Consider the following 22,890-nt stretch of genomic DNA (forward strand, 5'->3'; position numbering starts at 1 on the left):
CCGTGGGAGGACACGGCCCGGCTCCTGCTCCGTCCAGCCGCCAGCCTCTCTCCGCCGTGCCCGGGGCCCCAGCCCGCCCTGCACCTCCCCAGACACCGCGCTGTGCTCCAGCTAAGGCAGCGTCCAACGTGGGCGACCATTTTGGGACCCCCCCCCCCCACGCTAGCGGCCAGCCGGGTCCCCGTGAGGCAAACTTTCCGCGGGGGCATCCACGTAACAGCCCCCGGCGGCGGCGGAGCCCTGCTGCTGCTCGCCGCTCGCTTCAGCCCTTACATAATTTGTTCCTTGGCCTGCGCTCAGCGCCGCGGCGTGCCTCGCAGGGGATTTATATCGCGGGGCTGGGCAATAACGCGCAGCCCCCCCGGGGCCGGGGGCTGGCTCGGGCACCCCCCCGCTTCCAGGGCTGCCCAGGGGACGCTGCCCCTCGCGTCCCCCGGCCCGCGGGGCTGGGGGCACCTCGGGGTGCGACAAGGGACGCGGGGGCACCGTGGGCTCGCTCCCTTTGCCGGGAGAAGTGGGGTCTTTGTGCTAAAACGGGTTGCCGGTGATAAATGCGTCGGGTTTATTATTATTATTATTATATTATGATTGTTAGCATTTATTTTATTCTTTTTTTTTCCAGGGGAGACAAAGAGGCCCTTGAGCCGAAAGCGTAACTTAAAACATCGCATTCCGGAGAAGAATTTCCTGATAATATTTTTAGCACCTGAAAAAAAAAAAAAAAAAAAAGGGGGGGGGGGAAAAAAGCAAATAACAGCATTTCTTCCCTGCTCCTCCCCGCCCCCCCCCCCCCCCGCCTCGGGCCCCGCACCCGGCGCCCCCCCCCCCTCGCGCGTGGGGACCCCCCACGGCCACGCCCCCTTCGTTTGCATAACCCCGCCCCCCGCCTTCAGCCCGAGCTCCCATTGGCCGGGACGCCCCGGGCTATGCAAATGCCGCCGGCGGGGGCGGGCGCGGAGCCGCCGTGCGGGCAGCGCGGGGAGCTGCGGGCAGCGGCGCTCCGAGCCCCGAGCCCCGCGCGGCGCCCCCGCCCCGCTCCGCCCCCCCCCCCCCCCCCCCCCGCCGCCGCCGCCATGTCGCGGCGCCCGGTGCCGGCGTGAGCGCTGCGGGACGGCCCCCGGGGGGCGACGGCCGCGGCCATGCGGGTGCTGCGGGGCTGCTGCGTCGTGCTGCTGGCGCTGGGCGAGTGGCTGCGGGCGGGCGGCGTGGTGCCGCTGGCCGACTTCTACCCGTTCGGGCCGGCGCAGGGCGACGCCGCCACGCTCAAGCAGGACGACGGCGGCTCCGAGCTGCGGCCGCTCTCCGTGCGCTTCCCCTTCTTCGGAGCGGGGCACACCGGGCTCTACGTGAGTGCCGGGCCGCGGGGGGAGCGGGCAGGCGGGGGCTGGCAGCCTCCCCCTTCTTCCCCTCCGAGCCTCTTCCCTTTCCTCCTTTCCCCCCCCCCCGCCTTTTTTCCCCCCTTTTCCCCTTTTTTTTTCCTCTTTTTCCCCTTTTTTCCCCTTTTTTTCTTTATTAACGCTCGGCTCGCTCCCGGCACGTCGTGGCGGGGCGTGGGGTTGTGGGGTCAAACGGGATGGCCCCGCTTCAATCCGGAGCACCGGAGTGGTGCCGGGGTGCCGGGAGCAAGCCCCGGGGCGTGCGGGGGGACCCCAGCCTCGCGGGGCTCCCGCCGGCCTCCTGGGAATCGCCCCGGCCCTTGGCCAGCACAGGGCACCCGCGGGGTGGGACGGGGAATAGCCAGAGCCGTCCTCCAGGCTCTGCTGAAAGGCGAGGGCCGGGAGCCCGGCTTGCACCGGAGCCGTTGGCTTTGGACAGGCGGCTCTGTGCCGTGGGGCGCAGGCACAACCCCGCCGCGGTGCTCACAACCCCCCCGAGATGCTCTCAGTCCTCTGCGGGCAACCCCGGGGCGGCATCCCGGAGCGTCTTGCGGCCACCGAGAGCCGCAGCCGTGTTTGAACGCCCAGGCACTGTGCGGCCGTGGCAACGCCAGCGCCGGAGCAGATGTTGCGAGGCTCCTGGGCTGCGAGCTGAGCCGCAGCTGCGGGACGTGCCTGCCGATCTCCATGTGAGAGTCATTAATCGAGCTGGGAGGACGCACTGGCATCTCCCGAGTTTTCTAAAAATTGCATTTCCTCCGAGGATTTTAAAACGGAGCCGTCTGCTTTCCATGCTCTTTCCAGCCGGGCATGCTGACGTGCCAGCGTCCCTGCAGCCGGGCACGAGGCAGCAGCTCCCCGTGCACCGGCCGGCTCTCGGGGGCCTTGCCGGGGCCGTCGGCTGCCCCGCAGGGACGCACGTACGTGCCCAGGTGCTGCCAGGACAGAGGCGTGCCGTCCCGCGCCCCGGCCGGCGCTGGGGAGGCGTGAGGAGGAAGGGTGGGACTCGGTGTTGAAAGACGAAGTTCTGCGCTTCGCCTGCTGCAGGCTTGCCACGGGACGTTGGCGTTCCCCAGCCTGCTCGTGCACCGGGACGGGCTCTCTCTGGACCGGAGCATCGCTCGGCAGCTTCCAGCGGGAGCCCTGCGGATGCACAGCCCGGCAGCAGAGATTTGTCCTCATCCCTCCCGCCGTGCTGGCTGGGCTCCAGCAAGCCTTCATTTCTGCTGACACCGAAAGCTCGGCGTTTAAAGCGGTCCCCCAGGGAGATGAAGGTGGGGATATTCCGGCGATGGTCACACCTCGGCTCCGGCAGCTCCCGCTGGGGCTGAGCCCTGAAGCCAAGACCTGGGAAGGAGCAGTCCCTGCAGCTCCACCGAGAGCTGACCTTATGTGGTGGGGATGCGCTCTTGGCTGCTGGAGCTCACTCCAAAAGCTGCCACCAGCAGTGTTCAGGAGGGCCCTTGAAGTGGTGAAGGATGGCCTGGGGGTCTCCAGGGGAGCCAAAATTTGGGAACTCCTTGCCCTGAGAGCAAGGGACCAGGCGCACCGTCAGCGGTGTGGCAGCGAGAGGGAGGTTCCTGCAGGATGCTGGGCTTGGGTGGGTGTTGCCCGACATGCCAGGCACATGGGGCTTGCTGCGACCTGTTCCCCTCTTCCTCCTCGAGTGCCCAGCCTTGGGGCAGGTCCGTGTCCGCCTGCGGGTGCGGCAGGGCCTTCGTCATCCTGAAGGGATCCCTGCCTAGGCCCCCTCTGGGGACAGGAGGACAAAGCCCAGTTTGGAGCAGCTGGCTTGCAAGTTGTTGTGTGGGCAGCAGAGCTGGTGAGACCCAGCTTTCTCCTCTTGGGGCAGGGAAGCGGGGAAAAGGGGCAGGTGTGGGTTTTTTGCTGTCTGGAAAGCATTGCGGTCGCTGTCGGCCCAGCTTTTGGCATAGCTGGTGTCTCGATGGTCTTGTTTGGATTCGGTCCAAGCTGACCAGCAATTCAGAGCAGGCTCGTGGGGCAGACCAAGAGCTGCTCCCTGTCCTGCCCGACCTGTGTGGCTAACGGAGAGCGCTGGGCACCGTCCTGGCACCGTCTCGGAGGTGAGCTCAGCCCGTTACAGAACAAGCCGGGACGTTACGACCCGTTGTCTTGGCTGAGCGCACGTGCTGGTTGGACACCGCATGTCCTTGGCACGGTGACTTCTCCCAAATGAAGGCACCAGCCCCGCAGCGGGTGCGGGAGATGCGCTGACCCCGGGGCTCGGGCCGCGGGGCCGTGCCCCCTGCCTGTCACACGTGTCCCTGCCTCGAGCGCAGGCTGTGAGCAGCGGCCGAAGCACAGGGCCCGGACAGCCCAGCCCTGGGGGGTCCCTCTGAGCCCGCCCCCTCCTCCTCCATAAACCAAACAAAACAAAAAACACACACACACACACACACACACACACACATACTCCTTCTTGGCGCCGGCTCTCTCCCATCTTGCTTTAATAACGGGAAGAATGTTCCTCCGCGGACACCGCAAGGTTACGCAGGGTTTGTGAACGGGGAATCGCGTTCCCCTTAGTCATGGTGGCAGCTGCCCAGGGCGGTGTGGGCTGTCCCGTACCCAGCGCTTGTTTTGTGGGCGGCCGCGTCTCCTGGGACCCTTACAAACGGCCCCGGCACCCGGCCAGCACCGGGGGCCCCTGCCCAGGCTCCCCAGGGCCGAAAGTGCCCAAAAGGCGAGCGGCCCCCCTGCAAGTGTCACACCTGCAGGCCCGCTCCCCTCCCGGCTGCGAGCAGCGCTGGGCCCTGTTCCCTCTGGAATATTTGGGCTGTAGATTTCCACGGCCGTGGTTTCCCCTCGTTTCTGGGCTGTGCGATAGCCTTTGCTGTGTGCCGGGGGGGGGGGGGGGGGGGGGGGGCGCACCTCCTTGGCCGCTAATTACAGGAGTTAATTAGCGCTGGGAGCCAGCGAGCCTTCGGGTGCTGGCATCCCCTGCTGCCTGGGGACGGGGGGGCTCGGTGGGATGGTGGCACTCGGTCCCATGATGTTCGCCAGCCCTGCCGCTCGTTTTCCAGCCCACACCGCTGGTTGGGGTGCCCCCGGCGCGGGCGGGCGCTCTCCCAGCTGTTCCTGGCGGGAGAACAGGGCTGGGTTTGTTCGGGCTCCTGGCCCTCTGCGGCGGAGGCCGGGGGGTGAGGCTGCTTTCCCCGGCCTGGGGCACGTCCGTGCTTCAAAGGGCAGGAAGGGGAAGCGCTCAAATATTTGTGGAAGGAGGTTGGGGGGGAAACAGGTGAAGGAAAAAGCGCCTCTAAAGTAAGGATTCGGGATGGCCAGGGCTGCGGAGGGCACCCGGGGAAGTGCCCGCGGAGGCCTCGGTGCTCCTCGGGGCCGGGGCCGCCCTTGCCCATTGTCCCGCATCTCCACAGGTTAACAACAACGGGATCATCTCCTTCCTGAAGGAGGTCTCCCAGTTCACGCCGGTCGCCTTCCCAATCTCCAAGGACCGGCGCGTGGTGGCAGCTTTCTGGGCAGATGTGGACAACCGGCGGGCGGGCGATGTGTATTACCGGGAGAGCCGAGACCAGGCCATTCTGGAGCGGGCGACCAGGGACATCGCGCAGTATTTCCCCGAGTTCCCCGACTTCTCCGCGCAGTGGGTGTTCATCGCTACCTGGTACCGGGTCACCTTCTTCGGGGGAAGTTCGTTTTCACCGGTGAGCGGTGGGGGCCCTGGCGGGTGGTGGGCAGAGCTTGTGCCACAACACCCGGCACAGCACCGCGGTGCCGGGGCTGGGCCTTTGCCAGCACTCCTGAGGCGGCCAGCCCTGACGAGTGAGGGAGCAATTAGCTTAGGGGTGGGTTTTTTAAGACGGGTTCCTGAAGGAACTGGAGCTTTGTCGTCTTCTACAGCCTTGCTGAGAAGCCCGGGTTTGTGCCCAGAGCCCCACGCTTACAAAAGCTGGTTGGAAACTTGGCTCTGAAGTCTTGTTCCTCTTCACCGTCGGGTATCTCTCTGGGATGCAGCTGCAATCCTGTCCTGCTGTCAGCTGTCGTGGCCCGGCTGCCATCCCAGGGCTTTCTTCTAAGCTCCAGGGATCTGAAGGCAAATTTATGTACCTTAATAAGTTTGGTTTCCCATTCAAAGGTACTTGCTGCCTTTCCCTGTACTGCCACTGGGAACGGGAGTTCTTTTCTGAAAGGGTTTTCTCCTGCTTAGGCGTTGGTGTTTCTTAGTCCTGGCTCGACACGGAGAGCCCTGCTGAGGGCTCACCGCTGCCCTTCCCAGGAGAGGAGGGCTGGTGCTGAAGGAAGCATCCCTCTGCTGCGTGCTGCCGCAGCCTTCCTGCCTGACAGCTTCATTTTCTGTCCTTTTTCTGGCCCGCTCGCTCCTCAACTGTGCTCCCTGCCTGCCCTCCACCCTCTCACAGCCTTCTCCCCTCCCTCCCGCAGGTAAACACTTTCCAGATTGTCCTCATCACGGATGGCAAGCTGTCCTTCACCATCTTCAACTATGAGTCCATCACCTGGACCACGGGTATGCACGCCAGCAGTGGGGGGGACTTTGCTGGGCTTGGCGGCATCGCAGCGCAGGTAAGCAGCGGACGCGGCCGTCGTCCCCAGGTAGCGCCCGAGCCCGCCGCGCTCACGGCTGCCCTTTGCTTTCCCTAGAGCTGTTCCTGGCAGCACAAAGCAGTCCAGGGATTTTTGGTGGTGGCTCCCTCCCTCCTTCCCTTCCCCTGCTTTTCTGAGGTTCTTAAATATCCGTGTGTGCTCTCGTTCTCGGAGCTGAGACCATATAGGGGACTTTGTTATAATGAAACCACGGTTCTTTACCTTGGCTGCTGCCTCTTAGTTCCTTTTCCTTCCTAACCTCAGACTTTAAGAGCAGCTCGGCAGCTGCCGCGGCCAGCACAGCTTTCACTTGTATTTTTATTTCATCCTTGTGTGTGTTGTTGTGTTTAAGAGGGGAAAAAAAACGCAACCCGGTCCCCATTCGGATGTGTGAATTTACCACCAGTTGATCTGTCCTTGGCTCCCCGCCTGCCCGCCTGCAGGAAATCGCAGGTGTAGAGGAAGGGGACACGTTTTGAATCCCTGAATTCAGGAGCGCGGGTCTTATGGACGTAAACAGGGCAGCGACTGCACACCTTGGCCAGTGGGCAGCCCTCCAGCAGCTCCCGCTGAGGAGAAGCAGAGTTTCGAGGGAAGAAACGTCCCTCTCGCCCCACACCTCTGGGCTGGGCTTGCCAGAGGGTGCTGTGAGCCCGGGCCCCCCCTTGCGCGTGGGTTCCCGAGGGCGAGGAAGGGCTGTGGTTGTCCTGGGGAATAATACGTCACGGAGGGGATGCCGGAGGAATCCAGGGAACCTGGGTGGTGGCAGTGACGCGCGGTCCTGCGGAGCGTCCCTTCGTGCTGCCGTGCCCCTTGCCTCTGCCCCCGCAGCGTCGCTTTGCCGTGCTGATGTCTCTTTGCTCTCTGCCCTTGTCCTCCCAGGCAGGTTTTAACGCCGGTGACGGAAAGCGCTACTTCAACATCCCTGGATCCCGCACCGATGACATCGCTGACGTGGAGATGACGACAAATGTGGGTATCCCCGGGCGCTGGGTGTTCAGAATCGATGATGCCCAGGTGCAAGTGGGGGGCTGCAGCAATACAAGTAAGAGGACAGCAGTTAGGTTTATTTAACTCCCAACCCGACCCCAAACTGTTCTCCAGCCCTGTCTTTCCCTGCCTCGACCCCCACCCTCACCTCCCTCCCCAAGGGGAGAGAGCAGCAACCCGTGGGTGGATCAGACAGCTCGAAGGGCTCTGGGAGGGCTCAGGGTGGGGGCAGCGATGGGGATGCCATCCCTTGGAGCCGCCGGCACCGCTTCGGGAAGCCTGGCTCCCGAGGATCTGTGCCCGGGGACCGCCGGGCTGGTTCAGGGCCCAGCCACTCGTGCTGGGGCTGCCTGCCACGGGCTGCAAAAGCGGATGGGGAGGAAAGCTCTTGAGACCGAGGCAGGCTGCGAGGCGCGGGGAGCCGTGCAGGGTGCCGGGAAGGAGGTGAGGGCACGCACGAGGGGCTCTATGGGTCCCGTACCCACCATGGGGCTGGGGAGGCTCGTCCGTCCCGTGGGGCAGCTGCTGCCCAGGGCAGCCAGCAGTGAGCGGGGGCTGTGCCTGGCCACCCCAGCTCGCCCTCCGTGGAGCCACCGACCTCCTGTTCCTTGTCCCCGCCCCACCCTGGCTGTGCTTTCTTACCCGCTAATCTACGCGTGTTGTATATCACCTGTGGGTTTGCTTTATACAGGTTCTCCTGCCCCTCTGCCCCAGGCCATAGGCAGGGGCTGGCTGGATAACGCCTGGCGTTTGTCCCCTGCCCGGCGGGGCTGGCCCTGCCTCCCCGCTCCTGCAGCAGGAATAAAACTGTCACCCCACCCGGCGGGGAGCCCGGGAGGAGCGAGCCCTGCCCGGCCGCGGGCACGCAGCCCCCAAACGCGGGCTCCCCGAGCGCCCCAGAGAGCCGGGTGACCGTACCCAGCCTGACGCACGCACGCACGGACGGCGGTGCTGGTGGGGCTGGACGGACGCCAGGACAGACCCCGGCGGCCGCGGCGCCGGACGGCAGCGCGTCAGCCCTGCCGGGGCGGGCTGTGAGCGGAGGGCGCGCTTGTCTCCGCAGCCTCCGTGTGCCTGACGCTGCGGCCCTGCCTGAACGGGGGGAAGTGCATCGAGGACTGCATCACGGGGAACCCCTCCTACACCTGCTCCTGTCTCGCAGGCTTCACGGGGAAGAGGTGCCACGTCGGTGAGCGGCCTCCCCGCGCCTCCGCAGGCTCCAGCCCTGCCTGTCCCGCTCCTCGCTGAGCCCCTGCCTTCCCCTCGCTCTTTCAGACGTGGACGAGTGTCTCTCCCACCCGTGCCAGAACGGAGCCACCTGCGTCAACGGCGTCAACAGCTTCAGCTGCCGGTGCCTGCCGGGCTTCAGAGGTGCCAGCTGCGAGATGGGTGAGTGTCGCGCCTCCTCCAGAAGGCACTGTGGAGCCATCAGCACCCGTGGTTTCCGCTGGGCATCCTGCATCTGCTCCTGGGTGCTGCGTTGGCTCCTGTCTGCGGAGACGGGGCCTGCAGGCAGCTGCAGGCTGCCCTGTTTAGCTGCCCTGCGTGAGGAGGACGAGACACGTGTGCCTGGAGGCATCCCCCTTGTAAGCAGGGACAGGGAAGCCTTGGAGGCTGTGCTGCCAGGCTCGGCAGAGCCAGCGGAGAGGTGATGAAATGGCTGTGCCACATCCTCCCACCCTGTTTTTGGGCAGAGCTCCTGGGCCTGAGCCATGCACCAGGTCTCAGAGAGCCACTCGTGTCCCCAGGAAGGGACTGAGAGACGGCGGGCCTGTGGGAGGAGATGGGGCAGCCAGAGAGGGGCATGGGGGCTCTCGGGCACCCTATGTCCCCCCTGCCATGCCCATGGGTTTGTCTGGGCAGGCTGGGGAACATCTGTCAGTGGTTTTCTGAGGGCACAGAAGAGCCGATGACAGCCAGTTCTTCTCCTGCCACATTTAGTGGCAAGCAGCTGTTAGACCTCGAGCGGTGCTGGGGAAGGGTCCGCTTGCACTGCTGACCCCCACGGGGGGCACAGCGGCTCCGAGGTGCCGGGGTTTGTACGGAGGCTCGCAGGGTGCCGCGGGGACAGGAGGTTTCCAGCAGGAGCTGTGCTGGGCGCCGAGCGCTGCAGTCTTGGATCACGACTTGCTGAAAGCAAAGGAAACTTTGCTCTGGCGGCGAGCGCTTCCTCCGCTGGCAGCCCGCTCCCAGGAGCGCCTGTCCCGGCACGGCTGCGGGGAACGCGCCCGCCGCCTCGCCCTTGCTGGAAAACGCTGGCAGTTAGTGCCTGGGCAGGAGCCTCGGGGGGGGGCCCTGCTCCGTGCGGGGCTTTCGCAGGTGGTGGCCAGGTCCTGAGCCGTTGGAAGCCACTGGGAGCGTTCCCAGCCTCGCCGGCCCAGCTCGCCTCCGGATGAGTCACTGCTAATGCAGGCAGCAACATCCGCTGGGGGGGGGAGGCATCTGCTCACAACACCTCTCCTCTGGGCGTGGGGACGGCAGCGAGGGCTGATGTCCAAGGGGCTCGGCGCTGCTGCCAGGTTTCCACGCGAGCAGAGGGAGCGGAGCAGCGGGACAGCCTCTGCTGGCCGGGCTGGCTCGCCCCGCGCTGGGGACGCTGCCAGTGTCAGGCTCCCCGTGAGTCCCTGTGCTGGTGGGGAGGGAGAGCGCGGAGTTTCCTTCTGGGGGAGGGATCCTGCACCCAGAAAGCAAAGCCGGAGGGAGGGGCCGGGCTGGCCGAGCCGTCCTTGCCCGGTTTGTGGTGCTGGCTCTGCGCTCTGCCTGGCCCTGCCTGCCGGCAGTAGCAGGGAACACGGTGTGCTGGTCCTGTGCGTGGCTTCACCCCGCTCTTCTCTTTGCTGTCCCACCACAGAGGAGTTGCCATGCGAGACCAAGGTGTGCCAGAACGGCGGGACGTGCCAAGAGGCAAACGGGACGGCGGCATGCGTGTGCCAGCCGGGGTACGCGGGAGGAGACTGCGAGACAGGTGGGCACTGGCGGCAGGCGTCCGCGTGGCGGGGACGGAGACGTCTCCCGCTTCGGCAAGCCGCATGCCCACCCCGACTTCCCCACCCAGCCTTATTCCTCATCCCCCGTGGTGGCTCTGGGGGGCTGGAGCTTGGCCTTGCTGCGTGTGGCGCTGGTTTTCCAGCACAGCCTTCCCCCTGCTGAGCACCATCCTCGCCTGGCCCTGCTGGCCGGTGAAGGTTTGCAGGGGAGAGAAGCAATGGAGTTTACAGACCCCTGGGTTCCTCAGTGAGAGGAAAGGTGCCTGGGAATATCTGCTGCCCAACCTGCCGTCTGTTGCCCCTGCAGAGCAGCAGGACTGCAGCAGCAGGCGGGGAGATGCGCTCTTGCCCGCGTGTGTGGGGTGACAAGGGCCGGGACCGCAGCAAGCCTGCGGTGCTGTGTGCGTCCAACCAACCCCTCCCTGTCCTGCCCTGCAGAGGTGAACGAGTGCGAGTCCAGCCCTTGCCTGAACGGAGGGCACTGTGTCGACCTGGTTGATAACTACACGTGCGTGTGCCTGGAGCCCTTCGTGGGACAGCGCTGCGAGACAGGTGCTTGGTGCCCCCGCGCCCGGGGCAGCCCACGACAGGGCCGAGGCTTTGTCCCCACTGCCCCTCTCTGGAGGCCCGGCTCACCGCATCCTCCTCCTCTTCCTCCTCCTCCAGACCCCTCCTCCTGCGAGGACCGGAGCTGCAGGAACCGTCAGACGTGCAACTACATCCGCCCGGGGCGCTACATCTGCACGTGCTCCCCGGGCTATTACGGCAACAACTGCCAGTACGGTGAGCGGCAGCGCGTGGCGCGTCGCGGCGACGCCGGGCTGTGCGGAAAGGCCACCGGCCGTGTCCCCTCCGGGGAGGTCTCCGGTCAGCGTCCTTCTCCCCGCAGGTGGCCCCCGGGTACCCGGCGCCTGCCTCTCCAGCCCCTGCCAGAACGGGGGCAGTTGCCTGGAGCTGGAGCAGGGCTATGCCTGCGACTGCCAGGAGGGCTACGGCGGGCAGGACTGCCGTGACAGTGAGTACCTGGGGTCTCTCCGGCAGGATGCTGACCCTCTGGGGAAGCCCTACAGGAGCAATTGCCCATTCCCAGGGGGAAGCAGCCCTGGCAGAGCCCGTTCAGGGCTCTCGGACTGAGCTGTGGTCCTGATCTCTGAGGGGGAGCCATGCCTGGGGGCTTGCAGCTGTGGGTCCTGAGCTCCCCCAGCTGGCTCCAGCACGGCCACTTGGCTGCCCTGGCCCCACAATACAAGGGAAGCTCCCTCTCCATCTCTTACAGAGCTCTCTGAGGGCTGCGAGTGTCGTAACGGAGGCAGCTGCCTGGAGGGGAACGTCACCATCTGCCAGTGCCTGCCGGGGTATTTCGGTCTCCTCTGTGAATTCGGTAGGTGAAGGCTTCACGCGTGCTGTTGGAGCTTGCTGTGTTTGCTCCCTCTCCTGGACACTTAACGCCAGTTAAGTGCCGATGAAGGGCCTAGCCTGTGCCTAGGCCTAGTGCAGAACCCTAGCGCCACGGGGACACGCTTAATCCGAGCCACCTACACAAGCCAGGGCCTGGGGTTAGGCTCCTCGTGGTGAGGAGATGCTCTCTTCATCTCTTGCTCTGCCTTGAGTCCTGCCTTTCCCGAGCCCTGGCCTGTAGAAGGAAGCCCTAGCTCTGCACGCTGGAGCTCCAAAGCTCACTCTGCAGGCAGAATGACCCTTGCCATGGGGCACGGGTGGCCGCAGTCCCTCCCTTCTCACCACGCTCCATAAAGCCATGGGACCCGTTCTTGGCTGGGAGGTGCTGGCCGCTGGCTGGCCGTCCTGCTGCAGTGCATCTGATGGAGGTTGTCTTGCTGTGCGTTGGCAGAGGTGACCGCCACGCCGTGCAACGTGAACACGCAGTGCCCAGACGGCGGCTACTGCATGGAGTATGGTGGGAGCTACCTGTGCGTGTGCCACACCGACTACGGCACCAACCACAGTGAGTGTCTGCAGTCGGGGCACGGGCTTGGCGCTGGGAGGGAGGCGAGACGGGTGAGCACGGGGCCTGCCCCGAAGGCGAGGCAAGTGGGGAGGGGGGCAGAGCTGAGGTCTTTGTTTGGCCTTGCAGCGGTACCTTCCCCCTGCGACTCCGAGCCCTGCCTGAACGGGGGGTCCTGCGAGGCTCAGGACGACTCCTACACCTGCGAGTGTCCCCCGGGCTTCCTGGGGAAGCACTGCGAGAGAGGTACGTGCTGTGAGGGGAGGAGAGCGCAGCCTCTGGGGTGTGGGCCTCGCTCGAGAGCCGCTAGGCATCTCCTGCTCCTCTCCCGCAGCCCGGCCGCGGCTCTGCAGCACGGCGCCGTGCCGCAACGGGGGCACCTGCAAGGAGTCCGATGGCGAGTACCACTGCACCTGCCCCTACCGCTTCACCGGCCGGCACTGTGAGATAGGTACGGCTCCGACACCAGGGAGGGAGGCGGGTGGTGTGTGTCCTGCTCCCCGCTCAGCTCCTGCTTGCCCCCAGGTAAGCCAGACCCCTGCGCCTCGGGGCCCTGCCAGAACGGGGGCACCTGCTTCCACTACATCGGCAAGTACAAGTGTGACTGCGCCCCGGGCTACGCCGGACGGCACTGCGAGATCGGTACGTGTGGGTGCTGCAAGGTCAGGGGGGACAGAGTTGCAGCTTTGGTAGCAAGCGTGCTGCGCTGCTGGATGTCACCCCCAAACCACTGTGGGGACATGCTGAGGGGAAGAGGCAGTAGCTTTGGGCCCTGCCAGCTCCATACCGGTGCCCTCTGCTCTTTCCAGTGCCGTCTCCCTGCTTTCTGAGCCCATGTGAGAACGGTGCGACCTGCGAGGACCTCGGCGGGGACTTTGTGTGCACGTGCCCCGTGGGCTACACCGGGAAGCACTGCCGGACGGGTGAGGGCCCCGTGCCGCCGCCACCGAGCCCCAGGCGCCACGCTGCCCTTGCTCATGCCCCATCTCTCCGCAGAGATCGACTGCGGTGTGCCCAGCGCGGTGAAGCACGCCCAGGCCTCCTTCAACTCCACCACGGTGGGCTCGCTGGCTGAATACCGCTGCGAGCTGGGCTATGCCCTCAGCCAGCACAACAGCCCCCGTGTCTGCCACTCGCAGGGCGTCTGGAGTGACCCCCCCGAATGCGACGGTAGGCAACGGGAAGAAGCTGAGCCGTGGTTATGGCTGTGGGACCCCAGCAACCTCTTATTCCCCCGAGCACGCTGCTGTGGGACCCCAGTGCTCATCGCCCTCGCCTTCTCTCCCCCCTGCCCAAATGCTTGCAGAGATCGACGAGTGCCGGTCCCAGCCTTGCCTGAATGGCGGTCAGTGCAAGGACCGCATCGCTGAGTTCCTGTGCGTGTGTGAGCCGGGATACGTGGGCCACCACTGTGAGTTGGGTAAGAAAACGCGCAGAGTTCGCGCAGGGATGAGGGGAGAGAGTCTGTGGCCCACCAGCCAGAGCAGGGCGTGAATGGTGCGGTTGGGAGCGGGGCTGCCCGCACTTACGCACACCAGCTTCCATCTCCTGCCTGCATGTGGCTCAGGGGAGCCCCCAGCTCACCTGGGAAGGGCGCGTGTGCTGCGTGCCCACCCGTGCAGACAGGTGCTGCGTGGGTGTCTCTGTCACTGGTGGGGCTGTGATTCCCAGGAGGCTGGGTCTGGATCCCCTAACAGCTACCATGCGCCTCCATGTCCCCCTGCTCATCGCAGCAGTTTGTTGGAGAACATTCCTGATGTGATGCTCTTCTTCACACAGTCTGAACGTGTGTAATGAAGCCCCGGATCTCAAGATCTGGGTGAGAAGTGTCCCACACAGCTCCAAAGTTACTGGCCAAGAGGGGATATGACATAAAAGCAGCTTGAGATTTAACGCTTGCGCAGGGCCGTACCCCACAGCAGTTCCTTGTGCTCGCTCTCCTGTGCGCACGCCTTCGTGGTGGCACGCGGGCTCCGCTTGGTGCTCTCGGCGGGTGCTGGAGGAAGGGGGGGCAGGCAGCTGACGGGGATGGTGGGGTTCGCTGGGTCAGACGCCGTGGCTGCAGGGGGGATTAAAGGAGGGGACATGCCACGCACACCCTACAGGACATCTCAGCACAGCCCCGTGCCGCCAGCCATCTGCACTCCCCCCTCTGCCCTGCTCTCCAGCCCCGCGTGGGGCTGTTTCTGGCTGGGGGGCTCAGGGCAGCGAGTGACGTGGGGACGAGAAGCGCTGTCTTTCCAAACTTCCTCTCCTGCCTCCAGCCCCGGCTCTGCTCTGAGCCGGTCTCTCCTCTCTGCAGAAGTTGACGAATGCCAGTCAGAGCCCTGCAAGAACGGCGGGACCTGCCGGGACCTCCCAGGCTCTTTTGTTTGCTTCTGTCCCGAGGGCTTCGTGGGGATCCAGTGTGAGGAAGGTAGGGAGTCTGCCGAGCAGGGCCCTGCCGGGCACCGCTGTCGCTTGGGCTCGGGGATGTGGCCGGGACCTGCACCAAAGCAAACGGCTGGGAGCTGCCACGGGGCTGGCACTTGGTCTCAGCCACCGTCGAGGGTGCGCGCTTGGGCTCCTTGCCCTGCAGAGGACGCTGCCAGCCCTGGTGCTTGCTGTGGTTTGTGTGCCCCAGCAGCAGAGCCGAAACTTGTCTGGTGGGGAGGTAGTGGCCCCGGTGCACAGCTCGGGCAGAACAAGGTGTCCCTCAGCTATGGATCTGCTCTGCAGGGTGCCTGGGCTGCCGTGGCATTCAACAGGCAGTCCTGGCTTCTGTGGCCGTTCACGTGGGCTTTTCCTGGGGCCGTGGGTGTCTCTGCTGGCCCTGGGCATGTTGGGGTCCTGGTGTGCTGCCCGCGGCGTGTGCTTCACTGCCTGCGTGCTCTCGCCTCCAGAAGTGGACGCCTGCGAGTCTGGCCCGTGCCAAAACGGAGGGGAGTGCGAAGGCTACCGAGGCTCCTACCTGTGTGTGTGCCCGGAGGGTTTCTTCGGTTACCATTGCGAGACAGGTGAGGGGGGCAGGAGGACGCAGCTGCAGCCCTGTGTGGCCGCTGACGCTGGGGTGTCCGACGCCGTTATCGCCACTGGTTCTTGCTCCCACCCTGCAGCCAGCGACCCGTGCTTCTCCAGCCCGTGTGGGAGCCGAGGCTACTGCCTGCCCAGCAACGGCACCCACAGCTGCACCTGCAAAGTGAGCTACACAGGCAAGAGCTGCGAAAAAGGTAAAGGCCCTGAGCAGCGGCGCCAGGATGTGGCGAGGGGCTCGACGGCAGCGTGCCCGCCCTGCCCGGTGGCGGCCGTGTCACCCGCCACCGAGGGGCTCCGCCATCAGGGACCGGCAGCTCTCCTCGCCCTGGCGGGGCTCGGATCTCGCCTCCGCTGGGGGAGCCCCGGCCCCGTGGATGCTGGGGGCAGATGCCAGCAGGGCTCAATCGTGCCAGGTGCCGGGTGGCTGCTGGAGGTGACGGCGTTGGCACACGGGCGAGGCACGCGGGGACGCTGGGGACAAGTTCCTCTGGGCTCCAGTGGTGCAGGTGCAGCAGGGGTCGCATCCGCCTTGGATGCCCTTGGGAGGGGAGGCAAAGAAATCTGATTAAAGCCTCCAGCCCTGAATAAAAGCATCCCCGAGGCCCCTAATCTGGTCTAAGCGATCTCTGCGGGGCTCTAAGCTGGAGGAAGGTTGTTCACTGCGTCCCCGCGTGGTCCAGGATATGGCAGCAAATGCTCTGCCCCCAGCTCTGCCGCACCAACTGCCTGCTTGCCCTGGCTCTGCCTGAGCCCATCGGGGTGGCCGAGCAGCCCCGGCTCCTCCGGCGCACGCACGGTGCCTAGCACGACGGGCCAGCAGCAGCTGTAGGGTTTCTGTGAGCTGCAACGAGAGAGAGAAGAGAGAGAGAGAGAGAGAGAGGGGACCCTGTCCTCCATCAGTGCCGCTCTGCATTTCGTTGCTGGGGTCTGTTCTCTAAAGATTCATGGCATTACCTCTCCCCTTTGCTTTTGCCCACACCCTGAAGAATTGCTGCCACCAACCTCATTAAAGGTGGAAAGGGTGGAGGACACTGGTGTGTTGATTTCTTGGCACCCGCCTGAGGACGCAGCCGCCAGGCAACTCATTGACGGCTACGCCGTGACGTACGTATCCTTCGACGGCTCTTACCGCAGGACAGATTTTGTGGACCGAAGTCGTTCTGCCCACCAATTGCGGGCACTAGCCTCCGGCAGAGCCTACAATATTTCTGTCTTTTCAGTCAAACGCAACGTGAACAACAAGAATGATATCAGCAGGCCTGTCATGCTCACCACGCGCACTAGTGAGTAGTGTCCTCAGGGGAATTCGGTTGTGAGTATGGGCCCCCCTGACGCCCAGGGCGGCGTTTCCAGCCTGCGGGGCCTCTCCTCGCCGGCGCTCTGCCCGCAGCCACGTGCCTTCCCCACGGAGCTGGCGGAGCACCTGGAGGTTTCCTGGCTCCTCCAGCTTCCCGTGCCCCGGAGGTCTGCTCCGGTCCGATCCCAGCCTCCACCACCCGTGGTGTGGCTGAAAAAGGCAGTGCGGACCCTGAAGTCTGGGTTCAGAGGCACTCAGCACGGAGAATGGCTTTTCTCTGCGCTGCGGCCACTGAGAGCAGGGTCTGAAGGAGCGATCGAACGCCCCGGGGCTGGTAGGGAAGCAGCCAGCGACAGCGGGGATGGCCCCTGGGTCCTGCTCAGCAGGCTGCTCCACGGGCTCACTGCTGGGGTCTGGGTTCGGCCGCTCTGCAGGTGGGCAGATGGCCACCAGGTTGTCCCCTGGGGCCCAGCTTGCCCCCAGGGGCGCAGGGCAGCGTGCTGGGCATGGTGACAGCTCCATCGGGTACGGACAGCAGTCGCGCCGTGTCCTGTCCAGCCCACTTTCTGGAACGGGCAGGTAATGCCGTGTCCCCTGTGACATGCGTAATCCCTGGCCCGCGGATGGTTGGAGTAGGAATTGGGGGAAACCAAAGATGGAAGAGATCGGACTTGGAAAAGCTGCTCTCTAGTGAGAAGGGACACCCGGGGGCCGGGGTCCTCCCGTGCCAGCTGGGCTGAGCCGTGCGGGTGCTTCCCCGCAGCACCGGGCCTTGGGCAGCCTGGAGGTGGGAGCAGGCACCGAGGGCAGTCGGGCAGCTCCGGCAGCCTCTGCGAGAGTTTGGGGTGTGCCGGGGCACGCAGCCCTGTCCTGGGGTCTTGTCCGCGCCGGTGCGCGCGTGGCTGGGGCAGCGGCTGGGCAGGTGGCGCCAGGCTCGGGGGGCTCTGTGCTTGCCGGGGATGCGGGCTCAGTGAGGAGCGGCTGATGCGAGGTTGAGGCCAGGGTGCTCCTGGCTGCCCGGTGCTGAGACAAGGAGCGTGGCAGGGGAAGTGGCGCCGAGCTGCTTGGGCTGTCACGGTGCTGGCGCCAAGCCCGTGGTGGCGCCAGGAAGGCCGACGTGGATGGGCAGCACGGGGCACGGGAGTCAGGGGGTGCAGGAAGGGACGGAGCCGCTGCCACGGCCAGCTGCTGACTGTGGCCCTCCCCGCTTCTCTGCTCGCTCCGGCCAGGACCGCGTCCGGTGGAAGGCTTTGAGATCACGAACGTGACGGCCAGCACCATCACGGTGCAATGGGCTCTCCACCGGCTCAAGCACTCCACTGTCAGTAGGGTGCGTGTCTCCATCCGCCAGCCTGGGGACCTGGAAGACCGCACGGTGGAGCTGAACAGCAGCGTGGCCAAGTACACCTTCCTGTGAGCGTGGCAGGCGGGCGGTGGGGCTGGCTGGCGCCCGTGAGCCACCGCGCTCACCTCCTGCCGCCCGCCTTCCTCCTCTGCAGGGACCTGCAGCCAGGAGAGCGCTACATCGTCCATGTCACCACGCTGAGCGGCCTGGGGACAGAAGATCACCCCTCGGAGAGCCTGGCCACGGCCCCCTTCCACGTGTGGACGAGTGAGTGGGGCCGCGCGGTGCAGGCCGAGGGCTGGCGGGGGCTTTGCTGGGCTGGGGGCGAGCTCCCAAGAGGCTCGAGGTGACACATAAGCAAGCTGCTGCCATTCAGAGACTCGGCGCTTATTTTCTCCCACCCCCCTCCTGCTCCAGGGCCTCTCCCCCCTCGAAACCTCACAGCCTCGCGCGTCACCCCCACCTCCGTGTCCGTGACGTGGGAGCAGCCGCCCGCTGGCGCCGTGGAGGGGTACATCATCAACGTCACCACCCTGCAGAGCGTCAAGAGCCGCTACGTGCCCAACGGCAAGCTCGCGTCCTACACCGTGCGGGACCTGCTGCCCGCGCAGCGCTACCGCCTCTCCGTGACGGCTGTGCAGAACACGGAGCAGGGGCAGGTGCACAGCGAGCCCATCCACCTCTACGTCACCACCCGTGAGTGCCTGCCAGGGCGGGGGGGGCACCAAGCTGCACCGAGCTTGCTCCCAAAGCGGGTGCCTCCCGCTGGTACCAGCCCTCCCTGTAGGAGGGAGGCAGCGGTGGCTTGCTCTGCAGCCTTTGGATGCAGAGTTACAACTCAGCAGTGCTTTGTAGGGGAAGGAGCAGCGCTTGCTGCCCGGGTGGCATCACCTGTCCCCAAACAGCCCTAGTGGCACCAGCATGCCGTTCTGGTCTTTGTGCTGACTTGCTGCCTGCCTCCCTCTAAGCCTAACCCTTTGTGGCCTGCAGTGCAGAGGGATGGGGCTCCGGAGAGGCGCTGGAGCCAGGCTGGACACCCCCGGGTCCTGCGCAACAGGCTGCCCCCAGCCTTCCTGCCCGAACTCCGCTTGCTCGCAGACCACGACACGGCTGAGGAGCCCTCCCCAACCCCCAGGTAGGCACCAGCAGGGCCGAGCACAGCCCCTCGCCCGCCCCAGCCAGGCAAACCCTTGCTCCGTCAGCTGGCGCAGCTCCTCTGCACTGCTGCGGTGTTTGTGCCGTGCCCAGTGCCTCACCCACGCTGCCTCCAGCCCTTGGGGACCCCACCATGCCCCCCACCCTCACGGCTGTCCTTCCCCAGGTTCACTGAGCTGGTGGATGGCAGAGGGAGAATCAGCGCCAGGTTCGGCACTTTGCTGAGCAGATCCATCACCGTGAAGACACGTAAGTGCTCTGCTGCCTTTCTGGCCTCCTCCTGTCACCCAGTGCTACCTCCTATGCCTCCCCCACTCCCCTGGGACAGGGCGACAACGGGGCAGGCTGCTGCGGGGCTGAGGGAGCCAGAGGGGAGGGCAGGACCCCGTTGCCTCTGCCTGGACTAACATCTCCCCAGCCCAGGGAGAGGGGTGGCCCACAGTGGGTTGGGAAACCCAGGGCTGGGTTGTTGGCAGTGGGAGGAGATGCGGGATGCAGCACGGGCTGGGCTCCTGCCTTGCTCCTGAGGTCAGCGAGGAGGGCACCTGGGCCCCCTACTAGCTGAGGACCAGCCTCCAGTTTGCCATACCCAGGGTGCCACCAGGGAAGGGCTGAACTGCTGCTGCAAACCCGGCCAGCCCCCTGATGCCAGGCTGGGTCCCCTCTGCCTGCTGCCGCTGCGGAGGGGCTGCCTTGGGGTCTGGCCCGGGCTGGAAGTCACGTTGACCCTCTCGTTGCACAGAACCAGAGGCTCCCGTGAAGCTGGAGAACATCGAGGAGCCTGCCCGGGGCAGCCTGGCGCTGCAGCTGCACGAGGCACAGAGCAAGAGTGAGTCTGGGGCGGGCACGGCCAGCGGGAATCCGGCCCGACGGGCGTGAGAGCGGGGCTGACGGCAGCGCGCGTTTTGCAGGCACTGGGCAGAACTGCTCTGCAAACCCCTGCAAGAACGGAGGCACCTGTGTGAGCGAGAGCGAGTCCTACCACTGTGACTGCAGCCCGGGCTTCAAGGGCAGGCACTGCGAGCTGGGTGAGTGCCGTGCCGCTGCTGCACGCGCTGAGGTTGGCGGCTGTCCCAGCAGCAGGGTCCCGCAGGGCACAGGTCACCGAGCACCCCCCATCTGTACCCAGCTCCCTGGTTCTGGCTGAGCCTCCAGCAGCCGGGATTGTGCTGCGCTGTGGGGCCGCAGCTCTGCGGCTCCTGGCGGGTTGGCTCCAAGCGATGCTGAGCCTGGTCCTCCGGGGCCACAGCAGGGGAGCCAGGGGGGCCTCAGCCCCCGGGGCGCAGGCAGGCAGGGCTGGAGATGGGCTCGCTGGTAGCTCCCCTCTCCTGTTCCCCAAGCAGCCTGCAAGAAGGTGCCACACTCGTGCACGCGGCTGTACTCGGAAACCAAGTCATTCCCCGTGTGGGAAGGAGGCACCTGCCACTACCTGTGAGTACTGCCCGCGGGTTGTGCTCCCCCTTCCCCTCGCACCGAGAGCTGGGGCCGGCCCCGCAGTGCGGCTCCGGGGAAGGGAGAGTGAGCACGAGGCTGCCCTGCGCCCTGGCCAGCTGCTGCCGGGTGCCCAGCGCCAGCGAGGCAACCTCTGCATCAGGGCAGGGCGTGACACGGTGCCACCCCTGCCTGCCAGCCCAGGGCCACCTCTGTCCCCAGAGGGGTTGAGGGACGGGGGCCTCCGCTGTGCCCCCCCAGCCTGCCTGCAGCATGGGTGCAGCAGCCCGGCTGCTTGCCCAGGCAGGGCAGGCTCAGCCATGTTTGTACCTAGAAAATGGGGGAGGACCCCCCCCAGCACTTACAAACGCAGCTCTGTCCCTGTTAATCCCTACAACCCTCCTCTCTGCTGTGTGTGCAGGTACAAGAGAGTCTACAAGGTACACCAGGATGTCTGCTACAAGGAGAGCTGCGAGAGCACCGGTTCCAAGAAGCCAAGCAGCAGGTAGAGCCAGCAGAAGCATGCTTCTTCCCCTCTGCCTGGGGGCCAGAAACCTGCGGCTGCCTGGGACCTCTGGCTTACCCCAGGGTGCTTGGACCAGGCTAGGCAGGGAGGGGGCGCAGAACAGCGCGCGAGGCCCAGGCATGCTTTCCGTAGCTGCTCCCGAGGCTGCAGGGTTCGGGCGCGAGGGAGCAAGGGCCAAGGTGCTGCAGGACTGACGGTGCTTTCGCTCCTTCTCTTTCAGAAAACAAAGCGACAGTCACACACTGAAGAAGCCATAGAGTAAGTGTCTGTTCCAGGCCCAGGCTGAAGCCCCCCAGGGGGCAGGTCCCCTTCTCCCAGCCCAAGACAGGCATCCGGGACGGGAAGAGGCAGCTGCTGGGCTTTTGGGGGGGCTCCACACACCAGCTCATTCTCCTCCTGCTCCTCCGCAGGGTTCAAAGCAGTAGGAGCTTCGTCTTTCCACACCTAAGGGCTTTTGAAACACCAGGAAGATCAGATCTGCTCACTGGGTTGAACGCAGCAGGGGAGCCTTCCTGCCTGGCGTCAGCCACTCCCTCTCCTCCAGCCCGTTAGGGACACGCAGCCAGATCAGCACCCGAGCGGCGCTCCCTTCTCTCTGCCGGACCAGCAGTGCCTTCGCCCTGCCTTGCCTTGCTGCAGGTGCCCCTCTGCCCCAAGGAGCCGAGCGTGGCGTGCTGCAGCAGCCAGCTGCCTGCCCCCAGGGGGCCTGGCCCCACTCGCCCCCCCACAGCCCTGAGCTCCCGGCTCTGCGAGCCCAGTTCCCTTCCACCAGCATCTGCGCCAACCTGTTTTCGTAACCCAAGGTTATACGTTACATATAACCCCCAAATAAACCAGTTCAATGCAGACCAGAAGGCCTTAGCTATCGCCTGAAACCTGGCCCGCAGCCGGGCGGGGAGGTCTTCCCTACGTACGTTCCCTATGAGTTAGAAATTGCGAGCCACTGCCCTGAGCAGCGAGGCGAGAGCAGGCAGTGGAGGCACGTCCCCGTACTGTAGCTGGGGGAGAGGGGAGAATTAAGGCAGCTTCCCCTGCCTTCATTTTTTTGTTTTGCTTTGTAAACGAGCCACGGTTTTAACCAAATTCCCAGCTCAGAAAGTCATAGAGCACCTAGAAGTTACTAAAAAGCGAGCTGTAGAGCAAAGATTGTCAGCCAGGGTGTGCCACCACGCTCTTTCTGGTGCTATGCGGCGCAGGGCACAGCATCAGCTTGGCTGTCCCCCTGCACTGCCGGCGGTCCCCGCATCGCCCTGCGGTGCCGATGCCACCACGGCACTGTTAGCGGCCCTGCAGTGGCCGCCCTACTGGCTGCCGCAGAGCAGGCAAGGAAAAGTTTAGCTTAGAAATGTTCCTAGTTTTTTTTTGTGTTTGTATGACAACGCTAGTTAAACATAGATTTGTGTATTAACATACACAGTGTATATTATAAATTAATACATACCAGAGATATATCGTAGTTATGGCATAGAGTGTTATTTCCCGAGCAGTGGAGGGGTGTCCCAGTGGGGCAGCCCCCCAGTGAGCATCACAGGCACCTCTGTTGTTTGACCAGGCGTAGCCTTGAGGGTGTTCCCATCGCAGAACCAGCCCAGGAGCTGCAGCGCTGCCGGCAGCGTCCTCTCCCTCCTGCGCGCTGCGTAAGTGCAGCCGCCACCGCCTGTGGCAGCAGCCCAGTGCTGGACAATGCCCTGTGAGGCCATGAGCAGGTGGACAGGGTGAGGCTTCCCACCAGCACTGGGGATGGCTCTTCTGCCCCCAGAGAATCAGATTCGCAGAGAGAGAGAGCACCCTAATTTTTTTTTGCTGAGGCTGCCTGATCCTGCTCCCTGAATCTGTGCTCCTGGGATGTGGCGGGGTGAGCGCAGGAGTCCCGGACATCCCTGGCGTGGGAGGAAAAGCTGCCCCTTACCCGCAAGTGAGAACACCAGAGCAGCCTGTGCCATCCCCTGGGGTGTTGGGCCAGAGCCTTCTCTTCACTCTGGGGCTATGGTCAGAACGTTCGCTCCCCTGCCACCGGCTGTGAAGGTGGGGAGCCCACGGATCCTCCCTGCAGTGATGCGCAGTGCGGCCTCCCCCCATCCAGCACAGTATGTAACACAGCCAAAAGGATTTAACCTTGTCTTTGAAATAAATTAGTTATTTTGGTTTTGTTTTGTTTGTTTTGTTTTTAATAAAAACACTTGATAGAAACTGGATATTTTCTAAAGTACCTGGTCAATGAGGA

The 22,890-nt window shown here is 64.9% G+C and overlaps 1 protein-coding gene across 4 annotated transcripts; it reads left to right on the forward strand.

Moving 5' to 3' along the window:
* The first annotated feature begins 1,057 nt into the window (after window positions 1-1,057).
* On the forward strand, window positions 1,058-22,814 carry SNED1 (sushi, nidogen and EGF like domains 1). Of its 4 annotated transcripts, none has more exons than XM_048077335.2 (33): window positions 1,058-1,346; window positions 4,772-5,059; window positions 5,796-5,936; window positions 6,840-7,002; window positions 8,011-8,136; window positions 8,223-8,336; window positions 9,799-9,912; window positions 10,373-10,486; window positions 10,601-10,717; window positions 10,824-10,949; window positions 11,211-11,315; window positions 11,784-11,897; window positions 12,027-12,143; window positions 12,232-12,348; window positions 12,423-12,539; window positions 12,707-12,820; window positions 12,894-13,067; window positions 13,204-13,317; window positions 14,200-14,313; window positions 14,780-14,893; window positions 14,993-15,106; window positions 15,899-16,195; window positions 17,439-17,622; window positions 17,709-17,821; window positions 17,972-18,250; window positions 18,545-18,689; window positions 18,876-18,958; window positions 19,452-19,538; window positions 19,621-19,737; window positions 20,050-20,140; window positions 20,562-20,645; window positions 20,887-20,924; window positions 21,077-22,814. In XM_048077335.2, exons 1-32 carry the CDS (start codon window positions 1,140-1,142, stop codon window positions 20,921-20,923), a joined length of 4,341 nt encoding a protein of 1,446 aa, XP_047933292.2. In that variant the 5' UTR covers window positions 1,058-1,139; the 3' UTR covers window position 20,924; window positions 21,077-22,814. The 4 variants fall into 4 exon arrangements, with proteins under 4 accessions (XP_047933292.2, XP_047933294.2, XP_047933296.2 ...); XM_048077337.2 differs by having other exon boundaries at window positions 20,053-20,140; XM_048077339.2 differs by having other exon boundaries at window positions 16,133-16,195.
* Window positions 22,815-22,890: the final 76 nt, after the last annotated feature.

Source organism: Anser cygnoides, chromosome 9, assembly GCF_040182565.1.
Source record: "Anser cygnoides isolate HZ-2024a breed goose chromosome 9, Taihu_goose_T2T_genome, whole genome shotgun sequence".
In the NCBI taxonomy this organism is placed as follows: Eukaryota; Metazoa; Chordata; class Aves; order Anseriformes; family Anatidae; genus Anser; species Anser cygnoides.